General features: G+C 41.7%; 6 protein-coding genes across 10 annotated transcripts; 4 read left to right on the forward strand and 2 right to left on the reverse strand.

Annotated features, from left to right (window-relative positions):
- The first annotated feature begins 29 nt into the window (after positions 1-29).
- LOC130688557 (uncharacterized) lies at positions 30-1,693 on the forward strand. Of its 3 annotated transcripts, none has more exons than XR_009000456.2 (6): positions 30-218; positions 295-345; positions 411-551; positions 622-841; positions 905-1,411; positions 1,508-1,693. XR_009000456.2 is itself a non-coding variant. In XM_057511537.2 (5 exons), the coding sequence occupies exons 1-5, from the start codon at positions 88-90 to the stop codon at positions 1,328-1,330; spliced, it is 969 nt and encodes a 322-aa protein (XP_057367520.1). In that variant the 5' UTR covers positions 30-87; the 3' UTR covers positions 1,331-1,693. The 3 variants fall into 3 exon arrangements, 1 of the variants encoding a protein (XP_057367520.1); XR_009000457.2 differs by having other exon boundaries at positions 905-1,392; XM_057511537.2 differs by having other exon boundaries at positions 905-1,693.
- A 54-nt stretch (positions 1,694-1,747) lies between these two features.
- Positions 1,748-10,215, forward strand: LOC130688545 (uncharacterized). Its single transcript, XM_059496909.1, has 14 exons — positions 1,748-1,848; positions 2,954-3,027; positions 3,133-3,323; positions 3,706-5,172; positions 6,456-6,540; positions 6,818-7,023; positions 7,090-7,297; positions 7,362-7,517; positions 7,753-8,079; positions 8,157-8,711; positions 8,781-9,002; positions 9,068-9,208; positions 9,274-9,688; positions 9,918-10,215. The coding sequence occupies exons 2-14, from the start codon at positions 2,956-2,958 to the stop codon at positions 10,004-10,006; spliced, it is 4,134 nt and encodes a 1,377-aa protein (XP_059352892.1). The 5' UTR covers positions 1,748-1,848; positions 2,954-2,955; the 3' UTR covers positions 10,007-10,215.
- A 2,015-nt stretch (positions 10,216-12,230) lies between these two features.
- On the forward strand, positions 12,231-14,501 carry LOC130688565 (profilin-like). The gene is made up of 3 exons (XM_057511547.2): positions 12,231-12,573; positions 13,063-13,234; positions 13,321-14,501. The coding sequence occupies exons 1-3, from the start codon at positions 12,463-12,465 to the stop codon at positions 13,416-13,418; spliced, it is 381 nt and encodes a 126-aa protein (XP_057367530.1). The 5' UTR covers positions 12,231-12,462; the 3' UTR covers positions 13,419-14,501.
- A 1,132-nt stretch (positions 14,502-15,633) lies between these two features.
- Positions 15,634-20,784, reverse strand: LOC130688547 (U2 snRNP-associated SURP motif-containing protein-like). 2 transcript variants are annotated; one of them, XM_057511525.2, is made up of 21 exons: positions 20,546-20,784; positions 20,394-20,487; positions 20,136-20,322; positions 19,948-20,075; positions 19,823-19,893; positions 19,591-19,756; positions 19,368-19,531; positions 19,203-19,262; positions 18,838-18,881; positions 18,354-18,458; positions 18,171-18,286; positions 17,988-18,102; positions 17,758-17,920; positions 17,427-17,693; positions 17,247-17,364; positions 17,068-17,190; positions 16,693-17,005; positions 16,477-16,624; positions 16,181-16,368; positions 16,005-16,079; positions 15,634-15,897 (listed from the first exon to the last, which is right to left on the reverse strand). In XM_057511525.2, the coding sequence occupies exons 1-21, from the start codon at positions 20,618-20,620 to the stop codon at positions 15,786-15,788; spliced, it is 2,832 nt and encodes a 943-aa protein (XP_057367508.1). In that variant the 5' UTR covers positions 20,621-20,784; the 3' UTR covers positions 15,634-15,785. The 2 variants fall into 2 exon arrangements, with proteins under 2 accessions (XP_057367508.1, XP_057367507.1); XM_057511524.2 differs by having other exon boundaries at positions 19,823-19,896; positions 20,546-20,783.
- A 58-nt stretch (positions 20,785-20,842) lies between these two features.
- LOC130688566 (dynein light chain Tctex-type protein 2B-like) lies at positions 20,843-21,634 on the forward strand. Its single transcript, XM_057511548.2, has 4 exons — positions 20,843-21,022; positions 21,107-21,240; positions 21,299-21,432; positions 21,495-21,634. Exons 1-4 carry the CDS (start codon positions 20,961-20,963, stop codon positions 21,540-21,542), a joined length of 378 nt encoding a protein of 125 aa, XP_057367531.1. The 5' UTR covers positions 20,843-20,960; the 3' UTR covers positions 21,543-21,634.
- On the reverse strand, positions 21,594-24,728 carry LOC130688549 (transmembrane 9 superfamily member 2-like). 2 transcript variants are annotated; one of them, XR_009421778.1, is made up of 14 exons: positions 24,435-24,728; positions 24,300-24,367; positions 24,150-24,243; positions 23,955-24,090; positions 23,770-23,891; positions 23,557-23,680; positions 23,374-23,495; positions 23,134-23,310; positions 22,753-23,075; positions 22,533-22,692; positions 22,187-22,450; positions 21,952-22,123; positions 21,761-21,887; positions 21,594-21,702 (listed from the first exon to the last, which is right to left on the reverse strand). XR_009421778.1 is itself a non-coding variant. In XM_057511528.2 (13 exons), exons 1-13 carry the CDS (start codon positions 24,555-24,557, stop codon positions 21,820-21,822), a joined length of 1,953 nt encoding a protein of 650 aa, XP_057367511.1. In that variant the 5' UTR covers positions 24,558-24,728; the 3' UTR covers positions 21,594-21,819. The 2 variants fall into 2 exon arrangements, 1 of the variants encoding a protein (XP_057367511.1); XM_057511528.2 differs by having other exon boundaries at positions 21,594-21,887.
- Between the last annotated feature and the right edge of the window lie 539 nt (positions 24,729-25,267).

The following is a 25,267-nucleotide window of genomic DNA, read 5'->3' on the forward strand; positions in this document are numbered from 1 at the left end:
TTAGCTAGAGCTTACGTTTTCACTTGTTGACGGAAGTCTCCCCTATAAGTAAACTGAAATATAAACATTTTTAAGGCGCAAAAGGTGATGGAACCTGTGAAGGTTTCGGCTCCTGTTCTCACAGCAGCACAGCAGAAAAAATCTATTAGTGGTTCATGCAAAGTTCAGAAAAGGAAAGTGTTACTAAACACTTTAGATTCCCCTTTGGATCTGGACTGGTAAGATTTTTTACAAATTCATCTTACTTTTCAATTGGTAACCTACAAGTTTATTTTCACCAATATTCTGTTGTAGGCCGCGAATAGGAGCAGAAAAAGAGGAGGAAGTGAAAACACTGTTGACCAAGTAATGTCACAGTTTTCTAGAATATATTAAAACTTCTGATATTCTGACAAAAGTTTTGTTATAAGATATCTTTCCCCAGTTAGAGCAAATCATGTCCATGCATCTAAGGCCACAATTACTGCCATGCCAAAAGAAGAAAGAACCGTATGGCGAAAAAAAGAAAAAGCGAAAGCCAAGGAAGGTGTGGAGGAAAGTAAATTAAAAATGTATGTCAGTTTTTTTCATAAAGTACTCATTATGAGAACATGATTAAGATGAATGAATATTGTTTGCTAGGTCTGACCTGTTGATTGGGTTTCGAGATGTAGTAAGGGCTGCCGGAAAGGGGCAAACCTGTATAGTCTTTTGTGAGAAAACACCAGATCCACCCTTATTGACAAGAATGCTTGCTCCTCTGTGCCGAAATAATGGCATCCCTCTCTTTGCCATTAAGAACTTTAGTGCAGCAGTTAAGCATCTTCTGAATATTCCCAGATGTTTGACCATGGCTTTAAAGGTAAAATGTGTAATTTTGATAGGTATAGAAACCTGAGATTAATTAATATCCATGTTTCTCAAGTTATCAGCCAAGGAAACAACAAGTCCACTAAATGAATTTTACCAAAAAAATATTGATATCTATCAAAGCTGTGGACTGACAGTTTCACAAATAAGTTTTGGGACGGCTACCGAGTCAAATGATGACGTGGTGGTGCAACGAGGAAGAAATGAAGAAAATCATAACCGGAGGGAAATCTTGCCCGTTTCTGGCTCTAGCGAACAGTTTTATTTGAAAAAGTCTGACCATGGTTGCCGCTTCATACCAGGGATAAACAAAAATCCTTTGAGAACAAACAATCAGATGGACGATACTTCTTCTATTGCGGCAGATTACATTTCTTTAGGAGTCGAACCCTCTCCAAAATTGCCCTCCACCAAAATACTTCGGCACCCTAAGATCAAACAAATCCGGCCTAATGAAAATAAGCAACAAAAAAGGGCGTGAAACACACGAATACAGAATCGGCCCCAAAGAAAAAGAAGATATGAAAAGATTGACTATTTTCGGTAATCAATCATCTAAAATGTCAGATTCGATCACTCACAAATTCATATACAATCAAAAGAAAAAGAAAAAACCAGGTACTTGTATTTATTTCTTCTCCGTATCATTGATCAATAGGTGGATTACATTAAAACACTCGAGGGGGGAAACCAGGCAGGTGTATTCGGGGACGGCCGCCAGGGAGAAACTCACGTATAAGTGTGGCGGTTACGGGATAGAAGCTTTTAGTCGTGCGCACCAACCGGTTGTATTCACAAGGCCGCTAGCAGTTCGTGCAAGATTTGAATGACGTTTAAAACCGTTTCTTTTTCGTTCTTTTTTTTTTGCTGTTATTGTTATTACTGCCCGTCCTACGTTTTTTCTTCCGGGTGTGATCAGTGCGGTTCGGTCTTATCTTAGTGGAACGTCCCGTTTCTCGCACGCTGTTGGATTTTAAGAATCTTCGAGTCGGTTTGACAGGTAATTCACGTTAACTTTATCTAAAGGCGGTCATTTCGAATTGAGGGCGTGTTCCTCAGGTTGACCTTTTATAGTGTTGTCCGTTTTTTTGCCCACCAACCACACACGGATGGCCTTCCCGGTCTGAATAGTTGAAGTGCCGTAGGCGACCGATTTTTAAACGAATTGCTAAGCGCCGTTGTAGAATCAACACTCCCGAGTAGTAAATATTTTAGAAAGATTCACGCTGAGTTGTGGATGTTGTTGAACATAAAAGATGTCGAGTTCTATCTGGCATAGTTGCGCATCGTTTCCTACCCTTGTACGAGTCGTAGTTGCGATCCCCTGGTGCACCAATTGACTTGTTGGCTAGTGTTTTATCCGCCTCAAGGTAAATTATCTGTACCGCTAAGTTTATTTTCGTTTGACCGAGAGGCTGAATTGGGAATCTTCTTCGTGCAGATAGACACGGAGAAAGAGCGAACCGGTCCTGAAGAATGAGCGAAAAGTTTTTGCTTGTCCAGTTGTTGATGAATTCTGTCGGTTTTGTCCTTAGCTGATTAGAGGAGAAATCTTCTTCCTGTTTTGTCCCTCCTTTTTTAGCGTTAGCGACGCAATAATATCGCTATTGGGGCCGCTTGTTACCAAAAAGGAGTTGAAAAAGATTGGCTGTTAAAATGAAAGGAATGTTTTTTTCACTTGACTCGCCTTGTCTTTTATCTACGTACGGCATCGTGTCAGCTTTTTGCGATCAATTGAACAATATGAAATATTGAAGATAGGACACACTTGTACATGTTCGAAGTGACTTGACATACTTTCGTGTCCATCTTTTCAATCTGCTGGTACTAGGTAGTACTAACTATTTTTCAAAAATAAATACGAGGCGCCCTTGTCGCCCGCGCAGTTTGAAATAAGAAAAAAAAACGACGCCCTTGAGTTCCGTGAAGGGCTTGATGATTTGCATATGGAATGAAGCCAGCCGACTTTGATCCGTATTAGGCCGTTATTGCCCGTGACTCAGAACCCAGAAGGCTACAGACGTCTATAAATCATTCGGCCATCTAGTAAAAGTGATTTTTTTTTTGTAAGATAAATTTTTTTGTTGTTGTCTTTTCTTCCAGGGGATGTCGGCTAACAGTCAAACCGCGATCCAAAATAGGATCCGGACCGGATCGTTCAGGCGGTGTGGAATGCAGGTACGTAGGCTCATTAATTACATGAACATGCCATTAGTTTTATTGGAAAAAAACCTTGACGTGTCGATTTTCTCTTTTTTTGTTCCTGCTGAAATAACATTCAAGGCAACCAACGACGTTGCCGTTGTCGGCGCCAAGGTAGCGGGCTGCGGGATTTATCGCGCCAAAGAAACATCGCCTTTAGTCGGAAGCTCACGGCTCCTGAATAGCAAAGATTCGTCGAGAACCCTTCTTCCGGATCACTCCACTCGGATAGCCACTGATTGTTCGTCGCCAATCGTCACTCTGTCCTACAGGTATGATTCGTTTATCATAAACAAATTCGATCAAAAAACGAATATCGTGCATGTTGAATTCCTTGGAGTTGCTAACGCCAGGTATTGCAAGGTTTGAAAGTAGCACCATTTTGAGAAAAGCCAAACTAGAAAGAAGGATTTATGGGTGACATTGCTGGGACGAGAACCTCTTTAATCAAATTATTCTGGTAGAAAAGTGGTATGTGGTCGAGGCCAATTGAGAAACGAGTCTGTTGCGGAAAAACAAGTGAGGAAAGCGCCATGTATTTAGTTTAAGCCGTGATGTTGTTAACCTCAATTCCTGCTTTGCCTTTCAGTGATGTATAAAATGATTAAGCGTATTTTTTTGTTTTCTATTTTATTTGATTGTTTACGGACACAGCCGAGATGGCGAGTGTAACGAGAGGCTGAATCCAGAGCGGAGAAACCGACCGGACGTCAATGAGCGCCGCCCGTCCGTCATGAAAGCCGCATTACAACAACGACGCTCAGGTCCTACTAACCCCATTGCGGTGGGCCTTGCCACAAAAACAAGCGGATCAACATCTTCGAAAATCCCTCGACTCAATATTGTCACTCAACTTCGAGTCACCGGTAACGTCGGACAATCGCCGGACTCTTCCGTCATGATGGATCCAAACGATTCGTCATTGGATTTGAGTCAAATCGGCCGTAACAGGAGCACTTCGAGTAGTCAGAGTAGCAACAGTAGTTTAATAGTAATCAGCAAACCGAGTCGTCTTCTTCCGCCCGGAAGTATTGTCTCGGCTAAATTGGCAGCTCACCAAGTAGGTTGTCGTGTTGGACAACAAACCCCAAGTGCTCGTGCTATCACGACTTCCACTCCCGTTTCCGTCCAGAAACCGGCAGCCATCAAATCCAAATTGCCGGTGGCTACGTCGAGCGTCAGTAGACGAACAGATTGCAGTAGTACACGCTCGCTTCCGGAGGGGACAGTTCGAACAAAAGTGATCAGTGCAACAACAGAGAAGACAACGACGACGAGTGCCAGTGTTGTAAGTACAAAAACGTTCAATCGTGCCATGGTCGTGGCGTCTCAGCCGAATAACGGACGGATGAAAAATGTTTTGCGTCCCGTTGCGGCCACGAAATCGATGGTGGTGCGGATAGCTCATAAAACACCGTGCACAACAACGACAACCGATCGTGGAACCGTGTCGAGGAAGAAAGGCAACAACACAGCCGCAGGGCACAAGAAAGAGGATGAGGGTGGAATGGAATGTCGGCCGGTATCCGCTGGAGGCGGGGGTGAAATATGTACTAGGGGGTCCCAAGGTCGACAAGAGGGTTCTTTGTCTGCTGACCCCAGAATAACCCCAACAACACAACTACCTGACGAGGTAGACCACCTCCACCTGGCAAATGTAACCGACTCGTTGCTCAGTCAGACTGGCAAGAGTGTGGTGACTAGTAGTGCAAGTACAACCGGATCGACTGGATTAAATTTCTCCTTGGATCAAGAGTTCGTTCATGGAACAGTTCAACAGCCTGTGATCCAGTGTCATAGTGAACCGATGGAGCGTCCCGCTTCCTTGCACGAATCGTCGCACGAGTGGACTACGGTCAGCATTCCGGCGGCCGAGAGTAATGAAATGTTGGCACGATTAGAGTGCGAACGACGCAGCATTCGTGGATCTACTCGTTACCTAAACACACCTACCGTTGTGGCAGATGTTGAATTGATGGAGCTCCTGGAACGCGACATTCTCATAAACGAGCCAACGCACGACGAATCCGTTGAAAATAATCCGCAACGTTCTCTTTCCCTACCTAAATCTTTCCTGGCTACCAAGTACGGACTGATCGGATTAAAAGCGGCTTTACCCAGGTAAAAAAACGAATCAAATAAAACCTCATCTTTTTTTCCCACGAGTCCCCCGTTTTTTTTGTTGAGCCGTTAGCTGGACGCAATTCCCAAACTCTCATTAATGCCTTGTGGGAAATCCACCTAGAGGTTTTTAAATTTTGTCTACATTTCGGAGAACAAAAAAGCTGGGCAAAAACTTTCCCCTCTCAACCAAAGCGACCTTGGACCAGCAAAATTGACAGTTTTTTTCTTTCTTCAAAACAAAACGCAGAAAGTGAACGTTGTTTTAAAACAAGAGCCAGTTATATTGCTTTCACTGGGAAGGGCAAGTTTTCGGGTACGATGGAATCCCGGCGTCCCCATGGCGACGGCGAATATCGATAAGATTTTTGTCCATTTCTTTTTTACGTGTTTTTAAAGTCTGAAGTTTTTTTTTTATCGTCCGTCAGTTGATTAGTAACATTTGTCCGGATTTTACCTGTGCATATAGGTTGTCGATCATTGAGAAAGAAACGGGCGTGCCTGTGCATTAGTTTCGCAGAAATCCATTTAAAAACAGCAAAATGGTGGATTAACCAACAGTCTCTTTGCGAGGAAAGAATAAAAATTCGTAGGGGTTATTCAGTTGAGCAATGGATGTGATGACTGGCGAAAGTGTAGTCCGGAGACGGATTAAAACCACCTCTGGTCATAACCGCCAACGCTGGAGTGTTGCCGATGCTCGACAGGTGGCCCAAACAGATAGGCAATCCATCTGTTTTAGCGCTGGGTTCTTGTCTCTTTCGCCAAACAAATCGCCTTCAGTGTCCAGCCTCGTCCGTCAGCCGGACACGTGGCGACATAGCTACGCTTGTGATGGTGATTCGATTGGACAAGTGAATCACTCGAAGAAATTGGATTCGATTCGTGAAGAGGAAAATGATGTCGCCGCTCGTAGCGCCACTTTGCGGGCCGATTCCTTTACAGCCTTGAGCCTGTCATTGTAAGAGCAAGTGTAACGTTTAACCCACTGTCGTCATCGCTATGCGTTTTGGTTTGTGACGAAGCGTGTAAACATTTTTGATTGATCAAGGTCCTTTTTGCCGTCTTTTCGAGGTTAAATGGATTAAATGAACCTCGTTGTTTTTAATATTTTTCTTTCCGAATCAAAAGACTCCAAACAAGGAGTTTTTGCATACAATAAACATCCTCAAAAATGAGTCATATTTCCTTCCTGTTCATAGCCATGGAAATTTTTCTTTTCGCTTTTCCCATAATTGAATTTTATTTATACATGTATTTTTTTTTTCTATTTTGTAATTTAGCGTCCGGTTTCCTTGGAGGAGAACCGAGGGGAACCGTGTCACGATTTCGCAAACGACCGCTTCTTCTTCCCACCAAAATTCCGAGGTAAGCAAAAAAGAAAACAACACGCATGACTATATAATTCGACTTGCTTTCCTATCCAACATTCTCGAGGCAAGAGAGGCTGTAGCCCACAATGTGGGACATCATAATTGCCTTAGATAATGACTTTTTAATGGCTTTGGGATGCTGAAATAGCGTGACACGCGTTTTACACTCCCTCTGAAAAGTCAATCGCCGAGAGACTCTAATATCCCATTTATTAAGGAGTTGTTTTTTTAAATTATTATTTTTTTTTGTATGTTGCCTTTGATGAATGTAGTCTTCTACAAATGCGGTCAATACAAGTTTACCACCGTCCGGGCCCAACACTGCATCAAGCGTTACGCTGACCGCTGCAGCTAGACGGCCTGCCGGAAGCGTTTCAATTACGCGGACAGCACGTCGTTTCAAATCGACTTCGTCACCTGTTTTTATCGAAGATGATGATCATGTTAATCGAAGTCATTCCGCCTGGGATCTTGCGAGGTATAAACAATGTTTGTGTATTTAAAGTTTGAACTCAAATTTATTTAAATTTAATAATAAAAATAGCCGACCTTGGTCGCATCATGGCGATGTGTCAGTCAACGCATCGGAATTTATGGAAAAAAATAGTATAGCAAAACCCAACGAAGTACAGACGGATATAAGAGAAACGACAACATCGCCGACATCCAACAGTTCAACGATGAGGAAATTTAGGAAAAGTTTTTCGCTTCGTTTGTCTCGACGGCCATCGCAAGACGATACCAACCTCGAGGTAAACATCAAATCTCATCTTATTTTTAAATGATCTGACCCTATTCATACTGCGCAACCTTCAGGAGGATCAAGATGGCGATTGTAGCGAACAGACAAGTCCCATGTTTCGTTTCGGCCCGCTGGTCTGGCGTGCCAGTCGCGAACGTAACAGCAAAAAGGGCGCAGCAAGCAAGGCTGCCCGCAACGCCAAATGCAATAGTGGCGATAGTGGCGTCCAGGTGAGGCGCCATTTCTCATTATCATGCGGGATTAACAAGTTGCATTTATATCTATGATCTTTGTTGTTGACTGATACCATCGCGCGATTATCGTTTACTGTTGTACGTCGGGCGCTTAGAGTCTCGTAATGTGATAAAAAAACTATTTTTCGTCGATAATCTCGTGGCCATCTGGTCAAACATGTTTTGTAAAAATGGGAATTGAAAATTTGTTTTCCTTAAATTCCAATGGCAGATGGAGACGACGTCACAGCATATGGATGATAGCGAATCGAATGTGCGACGCACTCAATCGGATTTGGGCGGCGAGGCGGTGATAGAGGCGGCGCTGCGATCATCGACGCAAACGTGGAATCAGGCATCCGCCATTTCTGAAACGGCCAAAAATCGTTCCCGTAAATTGACTCGCCATCTTGCTAAAGCTCACCTGAGACGGTCGGTTAGTCAACCGATGGTCGTTCCTCCTGGTGGCAGAGTCCGATTAGATGGTACTAGCGACGAAGATGCCGGCCTCTGTTTATCTGAAGATGATAATCTATCGGATTGCGGCAACAGCCCTCAGGTACTCAATTCGTTCTAACGGAACGGACTGTGGGTTGTGTACATCGAAACGTTCCTCATTTGTTTTGTTTTTCACAGGCGGAAAACGAAGCGGTCCGTTACACTGCGGCAGCGCAAGGTGTGCTGGCCATCGCGCTCTGGGATCACGATGCTGTAGAATCGGAAGAGTTGAGCTTGCAAACCGGCGATGTTGTTCACATCCTTGATTTGTCCGACCCTAACTGGTGGTGGGCAGCTCGAGATAAACAATATGGTTGGCTTCCGGCCTCTTACGTCCAACTGTGCGAGCAGCCCTTCCATCGTGAACAAGGGCTAGCGCAGGGACAGAAATTTGCGCGGACATTGACTCCGGCCGGATTAGCCACTTTACAGCATTCCGTGCGCGCTAATGTCATCAATGAATTAGTCACGGCCGAGCGTGACTATGTCAAATTGCTCAGTGATTTGGTCGATGGTTACTTGAAGCCAATGAAATGCCGTCCAGATTTGTTCACTCTGCAAAGGATCCAGTCAATTTTCGGCAATTTAGAGGAGCTCTATGAATTTCAAAAGAATTTTCTTGTTGATTTGGAACATACGCTCAACTGGAACGCTTTGGAAGACAGCGTTGTCGGCGGATGCTTTTTGCAACACGTAATTTCTGATTATTTTTCTACTTACCTTAAATGAATAGTAGCTTAATGAAATCCTCAATAATCACAGATCCCCAGGTTTGAAATTTACGCCACTTACTGCAATAACCAAGACCGCGCTGCTGCCGAGATGCAACTGTTGTGTGACGATATGCGTTATCTACGCTTTTTCGAAGCGTGTCGTCTTTTGCGCCGCATGATTCGTCTCCCGCTCGAAGCTTTCCTCCTGTCGCCCGTTCAAAAGATCTGCAAGTACCCTCTGCAGCTGGCCGAACTGCTCAAACACACGCCGGTATTCGTTTATAAAAAATAATTCAAAAGTTCCAATTTTTTTCATTGAATTTGGCTTTTTTTAAGGACGAGCATCCTGACCGACGTTTGGTGTCATTAGCGCTGGATTCCATGCGCTCCGTGGCCTACTTGGTCAACGAGAGTAAACGACGGGCCGAAATGCAACAGTTTCTTGTTCAGTGGCAGACGGGTGTCGATCATTGGATGGTACAGTTAACGGGTTTATTATACCATCATGAGACATTAGCATACTAATGTGTTTTCTTATTTAGGGAAGTGATATTACGACATTCAACAGTCGTCTGGTGCATCAAGGCGAACTCTTCAAAATATCCTCAAATGGATGGACGAGAGAAGTGACTTTATTCCTCTTTGACAAGGAGCTCGTCATTTGTAAGAAAGAGCTCATCAAGCGCAGCTCGCTCGTCTACAAGGATCGCCTGACTGTTGAAGATATCGAAGTATTAGAACCGTTGGCGGCCGTAGACGTCCGCCCACATTCGTTCCAACTAAAGTCGTTTCGCCGAGCAAAGTCTTACTTATTGGCATGCCGTTCGGCCCAGGACAAGAATCAATGGGTATCGGCCATCCAACATCTCCAGCACCACAACGCCTCAGATTGGCCAATTTTCCCAGCTCCGACCATGAATTTTGGTCGTCAGAAGATGTCCAATAAAAGAAGTAAAGGTAAATTGTATAATGCAAAGCCATCTAGTGAGGCCATGTATGGTTCTCGTTTTTCCTTTTTTCAATCGCCATAAAAAGTTATCAGAGAGGAAACCAACTCGGTTGAAACAAAGATAAATGAAACTTTCCAGACGATTGATATAACTGTAAAACGGAAACGTCGTAGGTGGCCTGAAAGCTGATTAACTCGTTTATATAACACATTCTGTTATCTCCTTTTTTTTTACAGTCAAACACAACCCGGCTCTGATTTTAACACTGGAGGAGGCTCACCTGACCCTGGAAGGTCGCGACCTATCTGCTAAAAGGAAATTCTAATATTATTTGATTTTGCCCGTTTTTTAATTCATATACAAATATACACATTGTTTATAATCACACAATTATGTAAATGATCCATCCAAAAATTGTTATTTTTATCGGATAAACCTTTATTGATTTTTTTATTACCTTCAATCGTTTTCGAGATCGGCAAGTTGCAACTAGTCAACATTCGTTTGGATACTTAAAAATAAATAATTTTTCCCCCTTTTGTTTATTTATTTGTCATCTTACGTGTTTTAACAGCATAAAGGAATCGAGAAAAGAATGGGAAACGAAATCTTGGCTGGCGGAATACCCCGTTGGTTTGGTTAACGGAGAAAATGATAAACCTGGGAATAATGTTTATGTGATAAGAGGTTTTTTGGTTTCCGTGCGATACGTGCAAGTTACGCAAAGAAACGCGTGGGTGAAACAATAAACGAAACAAATAGAAGGAAATGGTGGTCTCTGCCGTGACACTGGCGGCTGCGATTAGGAAAACGACGAGCGACCGCGTTTGGTCGCAGATCACGGCCAAAACAAAAAAAAAATGATAAGAATGTTTCACAAAGAGAACGTTTAAATTTCGATTTTCTCATCGGTATAGATTTGTCTAAACATCCATAATAGGGAGACACTTCTAGTTAGGAACTAGGCTGTTGCCAATTTGACAGTAATGACGGTTCTCAGATCGAACGATTTTCATAATTTTGTTTGAATTTTATCATTATTTTTTTTAAATTTTGATTTTCGCTTGTTGGCAACTGAGACTAATCCACTGTCTTGATACAAAATTTAAAGAAATTCAAAAATTGCTCATCCATTTTTGCAACTGTTGCCAACTTTCCGAATTCCCCCGCCGTAGACCAACAAAAGGAAATATGTGGCCACGTCTTAGTAGCCTGCACAACGGCTAATTGTGGTTGCCCATCTTTGATGGCAGTCACAGCCACCGTGAAATGGCCGGTTCCTATAGCATGGTGCTAGACTTCCGATTGGTTTATGGATGCGACAACTCACCCGATGTTAGAGATACCTACATCAACTGTTGCTCTTCTTCATTATGCGTCAGCTGCTAAATAAAACCATGATTTTCATTCTTTTTTTTTTCTCGTTAAGAAAGAATGTGGAATGAGGGAGACAGGGAAATGTCTGTTGCCCACCTGTTTGGGTTTAGCTATCCTATCCGCGTGAAAATCAGAACTACATGTTCCAACGTGACGTTGCCTACCGTCATTGCTGGAGATCAGGACGTATATTTACTGATAGTATGCGGTGGTTTATGTATTATTTTCTTGCTCATAAGTTGTGGTTTTTTTAGACAGTTTGGAATCCTTCCCTTCGTTCTTGTGGAACCACCGTTTTCCGATTCGTAACTGTTTCTTGTACCTGATGAATCTTTTCTAGGCAATAGATATACAGCAGAGTAAGAAAGAAGTTTCGGTTACAGCTCATGTAAGCTAGCGCCACCGCCAAGCCCTAGCAACACAGAAACCTGACACGAACTTTGCCACAAATTTCAATAATGTTGCGCTTGAATTGACAACTAAAATGTCTTTCTCATCATATTCATCAGTATTTTGCCTGGGAGAAAACAAATTTTAACGAAATTACTTTTATGACTCATACCAAGCACAAAAGTCGAGAGCTAATGGAATAATCTAGAACTTTGTTCGGAAGGCGGAGCTTCGACGACTTTTTTTTAGGGGTAGAAAAAAGAATTTGAATCGATTGTCAGTTAACGAATAAATTGTGTACTTAGTGTAAATTGCTGGTAATATGTGTCTTCGACTTCGTGGTATTAATATCAGTGGCTCTTTTCCTATTTTTTTAAAGTTAACAATCGGGAAATAAACCGATAGTTTATAACGTTGAAACCACTGTATGATGAAAGAAAAAGGAGAGAAACTCCCCCTCTACCCGGTTGACCAAAATGGCGACCGGAAACCAGTGTGGCCCTCTGGTGGGCAGTGTCAGCTGAGCTTCCCTCCCTCTCTTATTATCAGCCGCGCGCGCGTTTCTATCGTGTTGGTACATACCCTCCCTCACTACCACCCTCTCTCCTCATCTGTCTCAATAGTCTGTAATACCCTCACCCACCCTACTTACTAGCCCTCTTTCTCTCTCTTCTCTCTCTCTCTCCACCCGGCGTCTGGTTCGCAAACCCCCCCACTGTAGTTCTCCCGTCTCTTCTGACTCGCACTCTCTCGCTTTTAGACGGTTATCGAGACGGTTGCAGTTAGTGTGGGCCCTTTCTGCGCTCTCTCTCTTTCTCTCCTTCGTTCTGGCTGACACACCACACTGCAGCAGCACACACAAAAAAGCTGAGTTTGCCACATTTTCCAACAACAGTCTCCCCGGTTTGTTCTTCATTCGCACAAAACTAGGCCAATTTTCTTACCAGTTTTGCGACTTGTCGTCGTTTACTTCAAATCTACGCCGATTCAACACATTTTGTCCATCCTTTCATCATGAGCTGGCAAGATTACGTCGACAAGCAACTCTTGGCTTCGGGTTTCGTCAACCACGCCGCTATCATCGGCACCGACGGATCACTATGGGCCAAGTCGGCTGCATTCAATGTAAATATTTGACAGTATTTTAATTTAAACTTGGAGCAAATTTTATGTATTTTGTGATGTGCATGTTGTCTGAGTATGTCGTGTGTGCCGAATTGCCATTGAGGAGGGGCTGTGTCGTGCAGTGTTAACAAGAGACACGGCAGTCGCCATATATGGGCACGGTCTTGGCCGCATTTTCCTTCCCTTTTTTTGTTCCTTCAGTCTACCTACTTGTCAATTGGGGAATCGAAATTTTAACCGTCAATTTAGACGATGAGCTTCAAAAGACCCGAACGACATGACACGCCTTCCTCCCTTTGCACTTTAATGTGTCAGCCTGCGTGCGTGAGTCAGTGTGTGGATCGCAACAGTCTCTTGGGAACATCAGAGTTGTGTGGGTGGGGAAAAAAAAGCATGCAATCTTGATCTTGAACTCTGATTACATCTTATTGCTATTCATTTTAAGATATCTTGTTAATGATGTCTAATATTCTTCTTCATTCTTTTCAGGTGACACCTTCTGAGCTGACCACCTTCGCCAACAACTACTCGTCACCAGAATTTTTCCAGGGCAATGGAATCACGCTGGCAGGCACCAGGTTCATCTTCCTCTCTGGCACTGACAGGGTCTTGCGAGCCAAGAAGAACAAGAGTGGCCTTCACTGCATGAAGACTGAAAAGGGTGAGTAGATGTCCATGTCTGTTGCCAGGCTGTCGAAGCCTTTAACCCCTGACTTGCATGAGTTAATACTTGATTGTACTTTTTAGCAATTGTGGTGTCCATCTACGAGGAACCAACAACCCCCCAGCAGGCTGCCAATGTAGTCGAAAAGCTGGGTGAATACCTCATGGGCCACGGCTACTAGAGAAACAAAGGAAAGGGCCAGCACACAAGGGAGCGGGGAAAAGGCCAGCCAGAAATGAAATCCGGACAAATTTTGGATGCTTCAGACCAATCGGGAGATCATTCAGCATCATCAACGCTTTTCAGTCTTGTTATAATTAATTTCCACTCAGTTTGATAGATGGTTACCAAGAGTCCAAGATTGATTCTTCTCTTTTCTCTTTAGTGTAATTTCCTTTATTTTTTTATTTTATTTTGTTACTGTAGAGAACTAGAGTTTGCCCATTCCTTTGCGTCACTTTCCTATTCGAAAAAGGAGGGAGTGGGTGCAAATTTTCTCTGGGGTCGATAATTTCTTCTGATTCGTTGAAAAACGCGAACAAGCCAAGAGTTGGGAAGTTTGAGAATGTTGGAGGTCCCGAAATGGCAGTGTCGCTCCTTTTTGTGTTTCAGATCGTTTTCCACCCAGTCGTATTCAAAGCATGTTTTTTTTTGTATTTTTTTCCTCTAATGTAACACTAAACAAATTACTCTCCCATCCCTCCGTCTTTATTCTTTTTCTTCAATTGGCAATTTGATATTTATTTTCATTCTCTATCTTTAATTTCTGGCATATAAGAGCTAAAGCATATTAATGTACTCCTACTTTCTAGTCTGGTCTCCAGCCTCAAAACCGTCTGAGAAATTAAATTTTCCAACAAGTCGGAAGAAAAAATTGCGGAAAATTAAAACTCCCCGTCTCTCCTAGCTCCTGTCCTTTTTCTCTGTAATTTTTAATTTTTTTTTTTTTTCAATATTTTTTTTGTCATGAAAGAAAATTCGAGCGTCTGGCTTGATCTATAAAGCTGTGGTTATTTCTCTCTCTCGTCCAGCCCAACGAAGAACAAAAGATACGAAAACCAGTATGAAACGTCAACTGTAAAAAAAAAATTGTTTTTCGAATCGCTGCGAGATCATCCAGTGGAAGTTGAAACAGGATTTCCTTGAATACGAATGATTTAATACCATTGGGGTATCTTTTTTTTGGTGTGCTCAATACAGGTTCCAGACAGAATGCGTAACGTGCATGTTAACTCTTTTATCAGAAGGGAAGAGGCTAGAAGAAGCAAAACAAACCCGTTTGTCTCGCCATCAGTCTTTACATTTTCCTGGCTATTCAGATGTGTTTTAGATGGGCGTCTGTGGTTACACAGATTCAATGTCTGCAAGTTTAGTTTGAAAAAGTAGCGACTTTATATACCGCAACGTCAGGCATGTCCTACCATTCGACATTTGGAAATCTACAACGGCTTTCCCCCTCTAGCTTACATGTCACCTTCCAACTGTTTGTTTAGATCGTCAGCTCTTCCTGTTAGGGTTTACTGGTCCTATCCAGCTGGAAAGCAATTTCTAGCACCCCCCTTTTTCATCTACAGCTTCACGTGTCCGCCCAATTCCCCCATAGCTCTTCCTTTTTTTTTCTCATTCCAGCCAGGATGAAAAATATTTTAACCGAGAATTTTTTTTATTATACTTTTACTACTAATGGGTCTTTTCCGTACTTCTTATTTTAATTATCAAACTGTGCTCCTTTTTGCAATTTAAACAAACAATTAATAAGAATCGCGCGCGCGTGTTTGTGTGTGTGTATCAGTATCCAATTTATTCTATTAATTATATTTTTTTTTCGCTCTGCCAATTTGAGAAAAACCCTCTCTTCCGGTGGCGGATTCTTCCTGTGGCAGAACCCCGCTGATTTTTTTTTCTTCCTTGCCCTCCTTTTTTTTTAATTTTCTTGTGTGTCTCGGTTTCCTGTGGCTGTAACAATAAAAAAATTCCACCATTTGCTGAAACATAAGCGATTCGGGCTCAATTCTTTTCTGTACGTGTGCCTGTTTATTTGTGTATACTACCATCTGTTGTGTGGCCAGAATGCGGTAGACACTGGTGTGCCTGTGTCAAACTCGAGCGATTTGCGCATAACCTCTATTTTTGGAGACTTCCTCAGAATGAGACTGTAAAAACCTGGGGGAAAAAACGAAAAAAAAAAATATAGATCTAAGTGTGGAAGTAGGTGAGCCACGGCGACAGAGCTGTTGAAGTTTCAGACCAACTGCCGTCAGCATAAACATCTGACGCGCTCCAAGTGCGTTCATGTTGTGTTAGATTGAAAACGAGGACGTCGTCCCGGGCAACGACCGGCCAGGTTAGTCTCGTTAACCAGGTATCTGCTTCCCGCACAGAGGCAAACAATCGAGTACGGATGGGTCTGCGACAACTGGCCACCAACGTTGTTGATACCGCTAGAAGGCAGATTGTATTGAATACCAATGTGAAAGCAAAGTTGAACAATATCCGGGGGAGCACGAAATTGAAAACTGCTACCAATAGCAGCAGAATTGAAATTGTTTCATTTGAAATTCTTCGATTTCTTCTGGCTTTTAGGCGTCCTTCTTGGAGAGGATGAACGGCTCCGAGAACGACGAGATCGCTTCGACGAGTCATCGCTTTTTGATCTCGACCTGGTATTTAGTGATCATGCATTAGATTTTTACACGATAAACGCTGAGAAAGGAACTGTAGACACGAAAGCTATATTAGGCAAGCATATGCGGATGAATCATCATACCTTCGGGGGGTTCTCCGTAAAGAGTGGCTAGGACTTGGCGACCTCGATGATCGTGTTCGTTTTGATCGCGATGACCTATTCGATTACAGCATAATTACACGGATGGTCGACTAATCGTTCATTGCGGGAGAGGTCATATGTCAAACTGGGCGTGCTCAACTGTCAAAAATGCTTACTTTCTGGGCGATCTGGAACGAGACCTTGATCTGGATATTGAACGTCGTCTATCTTTTTCTTTATAACGTTCTCTTTCAATTCCCTGTCGACCAGAACGGTCCGATTTCTCCGTACCGTGAGACGTGCGCCGTTCCCTATATTCATGTTCACGGCTATCGCCTCTTTCTTGAGAACGATCGCGCTTGGACTTGTTCCATGGAAATTAAAAGATTATCGCGTGCAAGAAGAATGAAAAGAATCAATCAAAAATTTGGAAAGTGATGGACAGGCTGCGGTGCACGCTATGAAATCTCACCTTTCGCAGAAGATGTTCACGGTACTGTTGAACTTGTTCCGAGATCGACATGCCCGTAATCTGATTATGAATTCCCGCTTCAAGTTCATCCTGGTAACGAATGACTTTCAACTCTAATTCTCGCAGTTTCCCGCGTTGGTCTTCGTTTCTTTGAAAGGAGAAAAAAAAATTTAGTTTAGTTCACTGACGAAAAAAAAGAGGACATAATGTGCTAACCTAGAACCAGAACTATGTCGCGTGGCCTCAGGTGAGGAATCCAGCGGTGCGCCGTCAAGATCTTCATCTGAAACAGCTGCTTTTCGTTTGGTGCTGGCGACGTCCGCAAAGATGTCCTCGTCATGCTTCGATTTGCTTTTCTTTTTAGAAGATTCATTTGGCTCTGTCTCGGGATCTAGATTGTCCCACTTGCTAGTGGCAACCACTGGTGCCGGTGTTTCCCACTTCGATGACTTAGTCTCTCGCCTCCGGTCTCGTCTGACCACTGGTGAAGAAGAGCTTCTCATTGGGATCCCATCCAGATCTTCTGACACTAGTTAACACGCAAAATTAATGGAACGGAAATTCCGCAATGTAGTTATAAAATAATGTTACTTGGCACTCCATCAAAATCCGCGTCATATTTGCTTGATTTTGTAACCGTAAATGTGCGAGCGGGAGAACTAGTTTGAAGTTTGACTGCACTCCTTAAAAGAGCCGCCCCGTCCAATGGTACACCTACCAAGAGATTTTATTAATTTGCACAATCAAGCAAGCTTCGGTATTAATAATACCGTCCAAATCCTCTGAATCACTAAGTGGAGCTCCATCGATCGCTTCCGCATCTTCAAATGGAACACCATCAACGTCTTCAGCGTGGCCCGAAGACCGTTGGGATACATCTTGATCAGCCTTTGAAAATAAATGATGCGTAAAGAAACGATGTTGTTGAATCAGTTACGTGACCAGCTTACTGAGACAAGGCCAAGGAATACGTTTTGCAAATGAATAAGGAAATCCGCAGGATACACGTTCCATTCTTCCCACGCGCGAAAACAGAGCATAACACGCTGCCGAAAAGCTTCGGCTTTTAATCGGCTTTCAGTTGCTTCATACGCCTGATGCATATACTTGACTATTTCCACCATGTGCGACTGGAATCCCGACCGGAAATTGGAAGCATTGACCGCCTTAGCAGACGAATTGTAAAGAACATCCGACACCAAAAAAAATCTTCCCAGCTAAAAGTACAAAACAAATGAAACCGCTCCTCTGAAAAACTTTACTCAGATTAAACACTTTTACCCTTTTCGGAATGGAAGTTTTGATGCTATTAAGAGACTCGGTGATGAAATCGATAATTTCTTCGTAGGCTTCAGCATGTTCAATACAAAAAATCATGGCTTCTGCTACTTTTGTCTTCTCAGGGGTCAATTTTCGTAACATCAATTCTAAACGTTTCTTTTGGCTATTCAACAGATTGAAAATGAAAAGCATTATCGCGTAAAAAGATAAAATGAATTTTTAGTGAATACGATTTGCTAAGCGACCGCCGACGACTCTCGTCATCTTCCTCGTCGGAAGAAAAAAGCTCGTCAGGCATGCCTTCGGAAAATGGATTTATGGGAGGAGGTTTCCAGATGGACCCGCCTGTTGGAATGAAAAACGGTACTAGTTGGAGGATTAGACCGTTGAATAATCACATAGTAGTTTTTCACCTTTGAACATGCGGAAGTCTTCCGTTGACCATTTATTGCCAGCTTCGCCTTGTAAAATGGAAAACAATTTCCAACGATAGTAAATGTGAGCTGGACTTCGATTTTCGAATAGAAATCTGTAAGCGAGAAAAGAAAACAGAGGAATAATTATTGAAGTCGTTACTAACGGCAAGGTTGAAGTACCTGAACTGTTGGTTGTCGATTTCTTTGTTCATCATCATAGCCTCAAGCATAGGCCCTTCTCGAACCACAGCCTCAATCATTCGATGAATTAAACACAACAAATTTCTGTGTACCCCAGGTTCCAGACAACCAAGTTCAACAGCACAAATGTCAAACGCACAGGAATACGTAGTGATAGAAAAAATGAAAATATTATGCTTAGCAATTGATTTAAAAATTTTTGGACGATGTAAACGAAATATTTCAGAAGAGCAAGATTTTTTTTTTGCAAGCATGGAAGTATTAGTTAAAATTTACAAAGTTTACAAAGAAGTTATAGGACTAGAAAATACGTCTTGGAAGAGTTGAACGGAATATTTCACAATTCCTTTATGACAAAAATTCGATACTCCCTGAGGCCTGGCGGGAGCAGCGTAATGTTCACCACTACACCACACGGCCACGCAGCATCAAGGAATTATGAGGCTTGATCTTTGTTACATACCTGTCTGTAGGGATAACCACTTTGACAACAGCCCTGGATATAATCTGCGAGAGAAGCAGCAAACCCGGGTGAAACATCAACATATTTCCAAACACACAATAGTATGAGAGCAGTGAGACACGAACAGGGTCATCACTAGCCAAACAACGCATGAAAAAGAGTGTCGAGTTTCATCGTTTTCCGCCCGAAGCCCACAAATAGAAAAGATGAGATTTCCCAACGAAGCAACCGCACACAACTTATTCGGCAACTTTTTATCCGCCGATCACAAGTAAACAAGCTGGAACTGGCGGATAAAAAGGCTCGACTCTTGTGTCAGTCATATTGCTGGGTCGATCGAAATAACTTGGCTCATCCCTCAATACCTTGTTGAAGTTCTCCAAAGCCTCGCCATGTGTTGGATAGGGTGTTCCAGGTGGTGGGATCTGGAATGAGATAGAAAGAATTTAGCTACATAATTGAATTGGAAGATAGGCAGAGAGTAACAAGAAGCAAAGAATGATAATATATACAAAACACTTGGTTGGTACCTGATCGATATCTTGTGGAGCAGGTATTGCGTTAAACGGCAAGCCGGTAGGAGGAGGCGGGAGTGTTTTCTCAAGTAACACTGGTGGGATATAAATTGGTCGAGCTGGAATGGGCAAGGCTTTTCCCCATCCAAGTTTCATTTCAAACGATAGAATATCTTTTCCTGTGGAAAAAACTTGTGTCATTATTTTGGTACGGTGTAACATGGAAGCTAATGATCACCGTTTAGCTTCTTCATCGCTCGCTCTGCATCCTTCCGGCACATGAACGCTACGAAACCACAATTACGATTTCTTGCTTTTTCTTCTTCAGTTCGAGGCCACATAATTTTAACGCTTGCCAAAGGTCCATATTTTCCAAAGGTATCCATCAGTTGCTGCTCAGTCATCTGCCACGAAGATATATTTCAACTTTACTTAGGCTGTAGAAGCATATTAAAGAATATTAAACAGACTTTAGGGTTAATATTGCCCAAATAAATGTTGGTGGTATTAGGATCTCCAACATCAAATGATCCTGTCTTTTCTTCTAGACAAATAGAGTTAGCTTAAACTAGCAAGGAAATTACAAATGAAGTACCGGGCAAAATCAGTCCATGGGCAAGAGAGCTTTTGCTGGTGCTTGGAGAATGTGCACTGACAGGCTCAAATCGACTTGGCTTTAAATGTGCTTTTACTCTATGTCGTTCTTCCCTCTCTTCTTGGATCCTGTCAAAGCACCAAGGTATTATTAAGAATCAATAGCCATTTGGTGGATGTTACACTTACACCCTTAACTCTTCCTTAAACATCTCAAGATTGCTTTTTTTCTTTTCCTTTTTCAGTAAGCTTTTATCCTTCGACTCTTTTGTGTCTTTAGTATCATTTGGTTTGGGCCTGGTGGAAAAAGATTCTGCTAAGCTCGCTAGTTTTGATGTTGGTTTGTACAATTTCCCCTTATCTTTTGCATCTTCCTCTGAAAATTTTGAAACAATAACATTAGCATTGCATCAATAATATGTTGAATTGCAAAATTGTATTGCTTACTTCGCTGACCAGCATCATAGGTACCCGCTTTAACCCACACTTTGCTGACTTTGCTGGCATCTTCTTGAAATGTTGCTACAAATTCCTCAAAGACCTAGTTATGTGTATGTAATATTAAATCAGGCATAAATAGGCCAGCAATTGTTTATCACCTCAGCAGCAGCCTCAATTTCTTCGCGCTTCTTGATTTCTTCTAGTTCTTTGCGGGATAATCCTCTTTTGGCCATTTTCAGCACGGTTTGCTAACTTGTTAAGATCGTTAAAAGAAGTTATTAACCTCATACAATTTCTCGTCATAGGAATGTTTAACAGCTTGATCAATCCATTCCAGTACCAGTAAGCACGGCTGTTTTACTCTTCTAGATTTTCAGCTCCCTCGCACAGCAGCGCCGAACAGCGATGCCACTTTTGATTTTTAGATTTAGCTGGCGAATAATAAGTAATGACAGTTGCTGCAGACGTCTGCTAGTGCTAGCTTCTAGATGTAGATTTCAAATTCCCCAAATGTTCGAGCGATTGGTTGTCATGGCCACAAATCTAACAAAGTTTTGAATCTCATTTCGTAAGATGCCTGAAACGGAAGATAAAATTCCCGCATTCTATCCTACGAAGCCTCCACTTGATAAAAAGTAAGTTTAGCTAGAAGAAATAGACATATTGTGAGGTTGTTTTTGTTGTGTACTAAACAAACACACGTTTCTGATATTGTTCAGGTTTAGACCAAATGCCGTGAAATCCATTATACAAACAATTCTCAATGAAGAATTGAGTGGGAAGCAATATGATGCTGAGCAAACCCCAGTCTGGAGCAGATCAATAGCAGATAAAATAAAAAACAAAATCAAAGGTTTTAGCAATCATATAATTCAAGTTCACAAGTTGTTTTCACACTTTTCATATTTTAGAACTAAACTACTCCAGATACAAAATCATTGCACAAGTTTTAATTGGAGAGCAGCGAGGAGAAGGAGTTCGAATGGCAACCAGATGTTTGTGGGATGCTGAGGCAGACAACTATGCCACCCAAACATTCATGAGTGTAATTTATTACTTGAAGTACAAAAAATTCATTCTCTTTCTTTTTACAATTTCATTATCTAGGATTCTCTATTTTGTGTGGCAGTTGCATATGGTGTCTATTATTATTGAAGGAGCCAAAATTAATATGGGTAGCATTTCTCAAGGTTTAATTTTACTTCATGATTTTTCTCATTAGTATTTGACCAATACAAAATTTTACATGTGTGATAATATTTATCTTATTACAAGACAAATAATGATGAAGATAATGAATACTGGTGTGCATGAGCTGCGCGAATAAGAATAATAATCAATTTCATAAACTGCAAACAGAAACAACTAAATACCTGTATTAATGCTTGCTTGCTAAAGTAATTATGGCCAGCATTTATTTAACTTAACATATTTAATCCACTTTCACCACTGAATAAATTTTGCGTACAAACCAAAAGCATGCGAAGAAACCAATAGTTCCTGTGAAAAAAAAAACGAAAACGGTTGGTCGAATGAAATATCAAACCTGTATCATATTTCTTACCTGAAAGTAGGAAGAACATGAAAACCATAATGAATGTGTATCCAAAGTAAAGGAAAGTAGATGTAGCATCTGCAATCTCTAATTTTGTGACAAAATAGTGGACGCAATACAGGAACAAGTAAAAGGCTGTGAAACCACTTGTTAAAAAGCTTCGCCACCACCAATGGTAATCCTATTAGAGAAAAGTAAATTGCATTCTAATAAACTTAATTCATAATAAATTTTTAAGACAAACCTCAGCACACAAATGGAAGTAACAGAGTAGGACTGTCGTTTCCGAACAAGTGATGACCAGAATGATGAAGACCAAAAAGAGGAATCCGAACATGTAATACATCTGATTGGACCACAGGGAGTTGAGTATGAAAAATAGTTGGATGAAGATGCAACCGAAGGGTAAAACGCCGCCCATGACAATTCCTGGGGCCGGGCGTGTGTAAACACTTTGATCGGGAACCTGTCTTGGAATCTGGTTTGTCCGAACGGGGTGCTCAATTGGCTATAAGTGAAATAACACACATTTTAGTAGGAATAAAAACGAAGAGTGAATTATAATTGATATGTCTTTGTTGAAAGCTAACCCTTTTGTGGAAGCCAAAGAATGCGCCGACGAACGTAAGTGGAACTGAGATGCCAAACCATAGGGCTAACAATGCCACTAAAATGCCGAAGGAGATAGCACCTGAGCTTCCTTTGCTCCAAAGAACCAAATTCAAAACAAAAAAGATGGCAAACACAATCCTGTAACGGTTTAAGGCGGTTACTTATATGTACGAAAGTGATACGGTTTGATTTCAATACCCTGGACATAGCATGGAAGTAAGAAGAACGTTCAACTTCCATCTTTCGCCACCGAAAGATTTGTAGATACGGGATGAAACATATCCGGCTGGCGTACCCAAGCACACGTAGAGAACCAAGGCGCATGTCATCAATGCACCACGGTTGGCTGGTGACAGGAATCCCAAACAAGCAAAAATTAAGGTGATCAGGGTCATTATGAAAACCTGAACACCCGATCCCACAAACACTGAGAGTAACATGCCCTTTCGTGGTGGGCGGAATATATCACCATGAACTAATTTCCATCCAAATTCTTCTTGTGCGTCTTCCCCAGAATCAATCTAACAAATTTCGAAGTTAGTACCTCCAAATATCGAAACAACAGTTGTTGAGTATTACCTGATTATAGCGGGCAATATCTTTGTGCAATGTTCGCAGTAATATCATAGCCACCATGCCAGACAGGAAAAGGACAATAACCAATGAATTCAAAATGGAAAACCACTGAATATTGGCACTAGGCATCGATTCAAGCAAATAATCCCACCTAGATGACCACTTGGTAAACGGGTCGTCCTATTTTTAAAAAATTGTGCGATTTAGTATGAGTATAAGTTTCCTCCTTCCCAATAGGCTTACAATGAATTTAACGGAATAGGTGTATGTGATTGTGAGGGGCTCCTTAAGCTCCTTTGGTACGATCATAGGAGGTGACGTAGGATCCTTTTCCACACTAAGCGAGCGTAGTCCCACTTTCACACCTTAGAAAAAACATTGTTAACATACCATTTTTTTTTTAAATAAAAGAAGTCCTTCAGTTACTTAGAATTCGCCCAATATCGTCATCCAACTCGGTACCCCATGTTTCTCCTTTGCCACCGTGATAGGTAATGGTGAGATCAATATGGTTAAAAATGTAATACGTATCCGGTTTGCTGAAGGCAGGCTATTAAAAAAAATCATTATTAATTATAATCGTTATGGAAGGAGAAAAAGTCTTTTTTGTTGATGAAAGTAGAATTTTTAAAGCATTACGTTCATCACACAGGCGTCTTTGGGTTTGCCTGATTTTGGAAGATAACAACCCATTGGGAAACCAGTACTGCAGAATTGTTGGCCAGGTTCTCCTTGATAACACCACGTCACAGGCATATTATCTATTTTAAAAAAGTATTAAATTCCAACATTTATTAACACACTATATATAAATATATAACTACCAACAATCCAGTGATGTTGATAATTTAATGATATTCCATGGATTAGTTCTTTAATTTTTTTTATATCTTCCTGGTTGCCTGGTTGATAAGACTTCTTACAGGCATAATTCCATTCCTGATTGTTCTTGAACTCCAACTACAAACAAAATTAAGATTAAAGATTTTGTTTCATGAATAGTTAGGAATTATGAGAACCTTGTAGGGACTTGATCGAATCCGTTCTCCGAAGACAACTTGGCCTAAGTTTTCTACTGGTCCTGTTTCATGGTCATCGGTGCAGAAATCAAAGCTAGAAATACAAACACATGTAAACTAATTGACAGTTCTACATTAAATGATGCATACTGATGGTATTCGTAAGGAATTATAGCTTCCTCTGAGTTGAGCCGATTAACAAAAACTGATACATCATTCTGAAAATATGAAAAAAAGAATACAATTTTATCAAAATACAGAATAATTTAGTGTCACACTTCTTACTTTGCATGTGTCACTTTGTTTATCCTTGATGCAGTAATTGACGGGAGCCAGCCCGGGAAGATAAAACCCATAACTGAGATGTAGCAATAGCCAGATACTGCTAACAATATATTTGGTAGGCATGGCAAATGTTTGACACTTAACAGTTCGCACTGAGCTAAAAGGCAATAAATATGGTTGCAAATTTAAGGAGCGAACCCGAAAAGGATTCGGCTTCTCTTCTCAAAAAATGTTGACACGTCAAAGTTTTGCTTACGTACGTATTATTTCGGCTAGCTCACATTTAGAGATAGGAGGTGGGAAACTTGCCCCCTAGCGCCACCTGAGCGCGGCAAGTACGTACTACATGATTCTGTCAGCCAGTCCCAAATCAACTCTGCAACAAACGTTACGGACGCCGGCGAATGACGTCAGCGCTGAAAATTCGAAAACTTGCCACGTTAATACAATAAAAAACATCAACCTTTTGTGCAACGTTGGCGAATGAAAATTTGGTTGTGAAAGTACAACTGCCTAAATAGCATGTGGTAATTTATATGAACTATTGGAAACGACAGGTACAGAAAATACAGCATTGAGTGAGAAACTCACGTGTTTGGGCGTCGAATAGATGGAATGGCGAACATGGAGACACGGGGACAGTATGCTGTAATCAAGGTTTTTTGCTTTTTCATAAATTTCATGACTAGTGATTATTTTCCGTTTGCCACGTAACATTAACATTTTATTATACCGTGCTTATCATTAACACACGATGAATGTTACGTCCCATGGTCTGAATTTCGGATTTGCATTTAAGGCACTTCAAGCCATATTAGTGCCAATTGTCATAG

The sequence above is a fragment of the Daphnia carinata genome, chromosome 9 (assembly GCF_022539665.2).
Source record: "Daphnia carinata strain CSIRO-1 chromosome 9, CSIRO_AGI_Dcar_HiC_V3, whole genome shotgun sequence".
Taxonomy (NCBI): Eukaryota; Metazoa; Arthropoda; class Branchiopoda; order Diplostraca; family Daphniidae; genus Daphnia; species Daphnia carinata.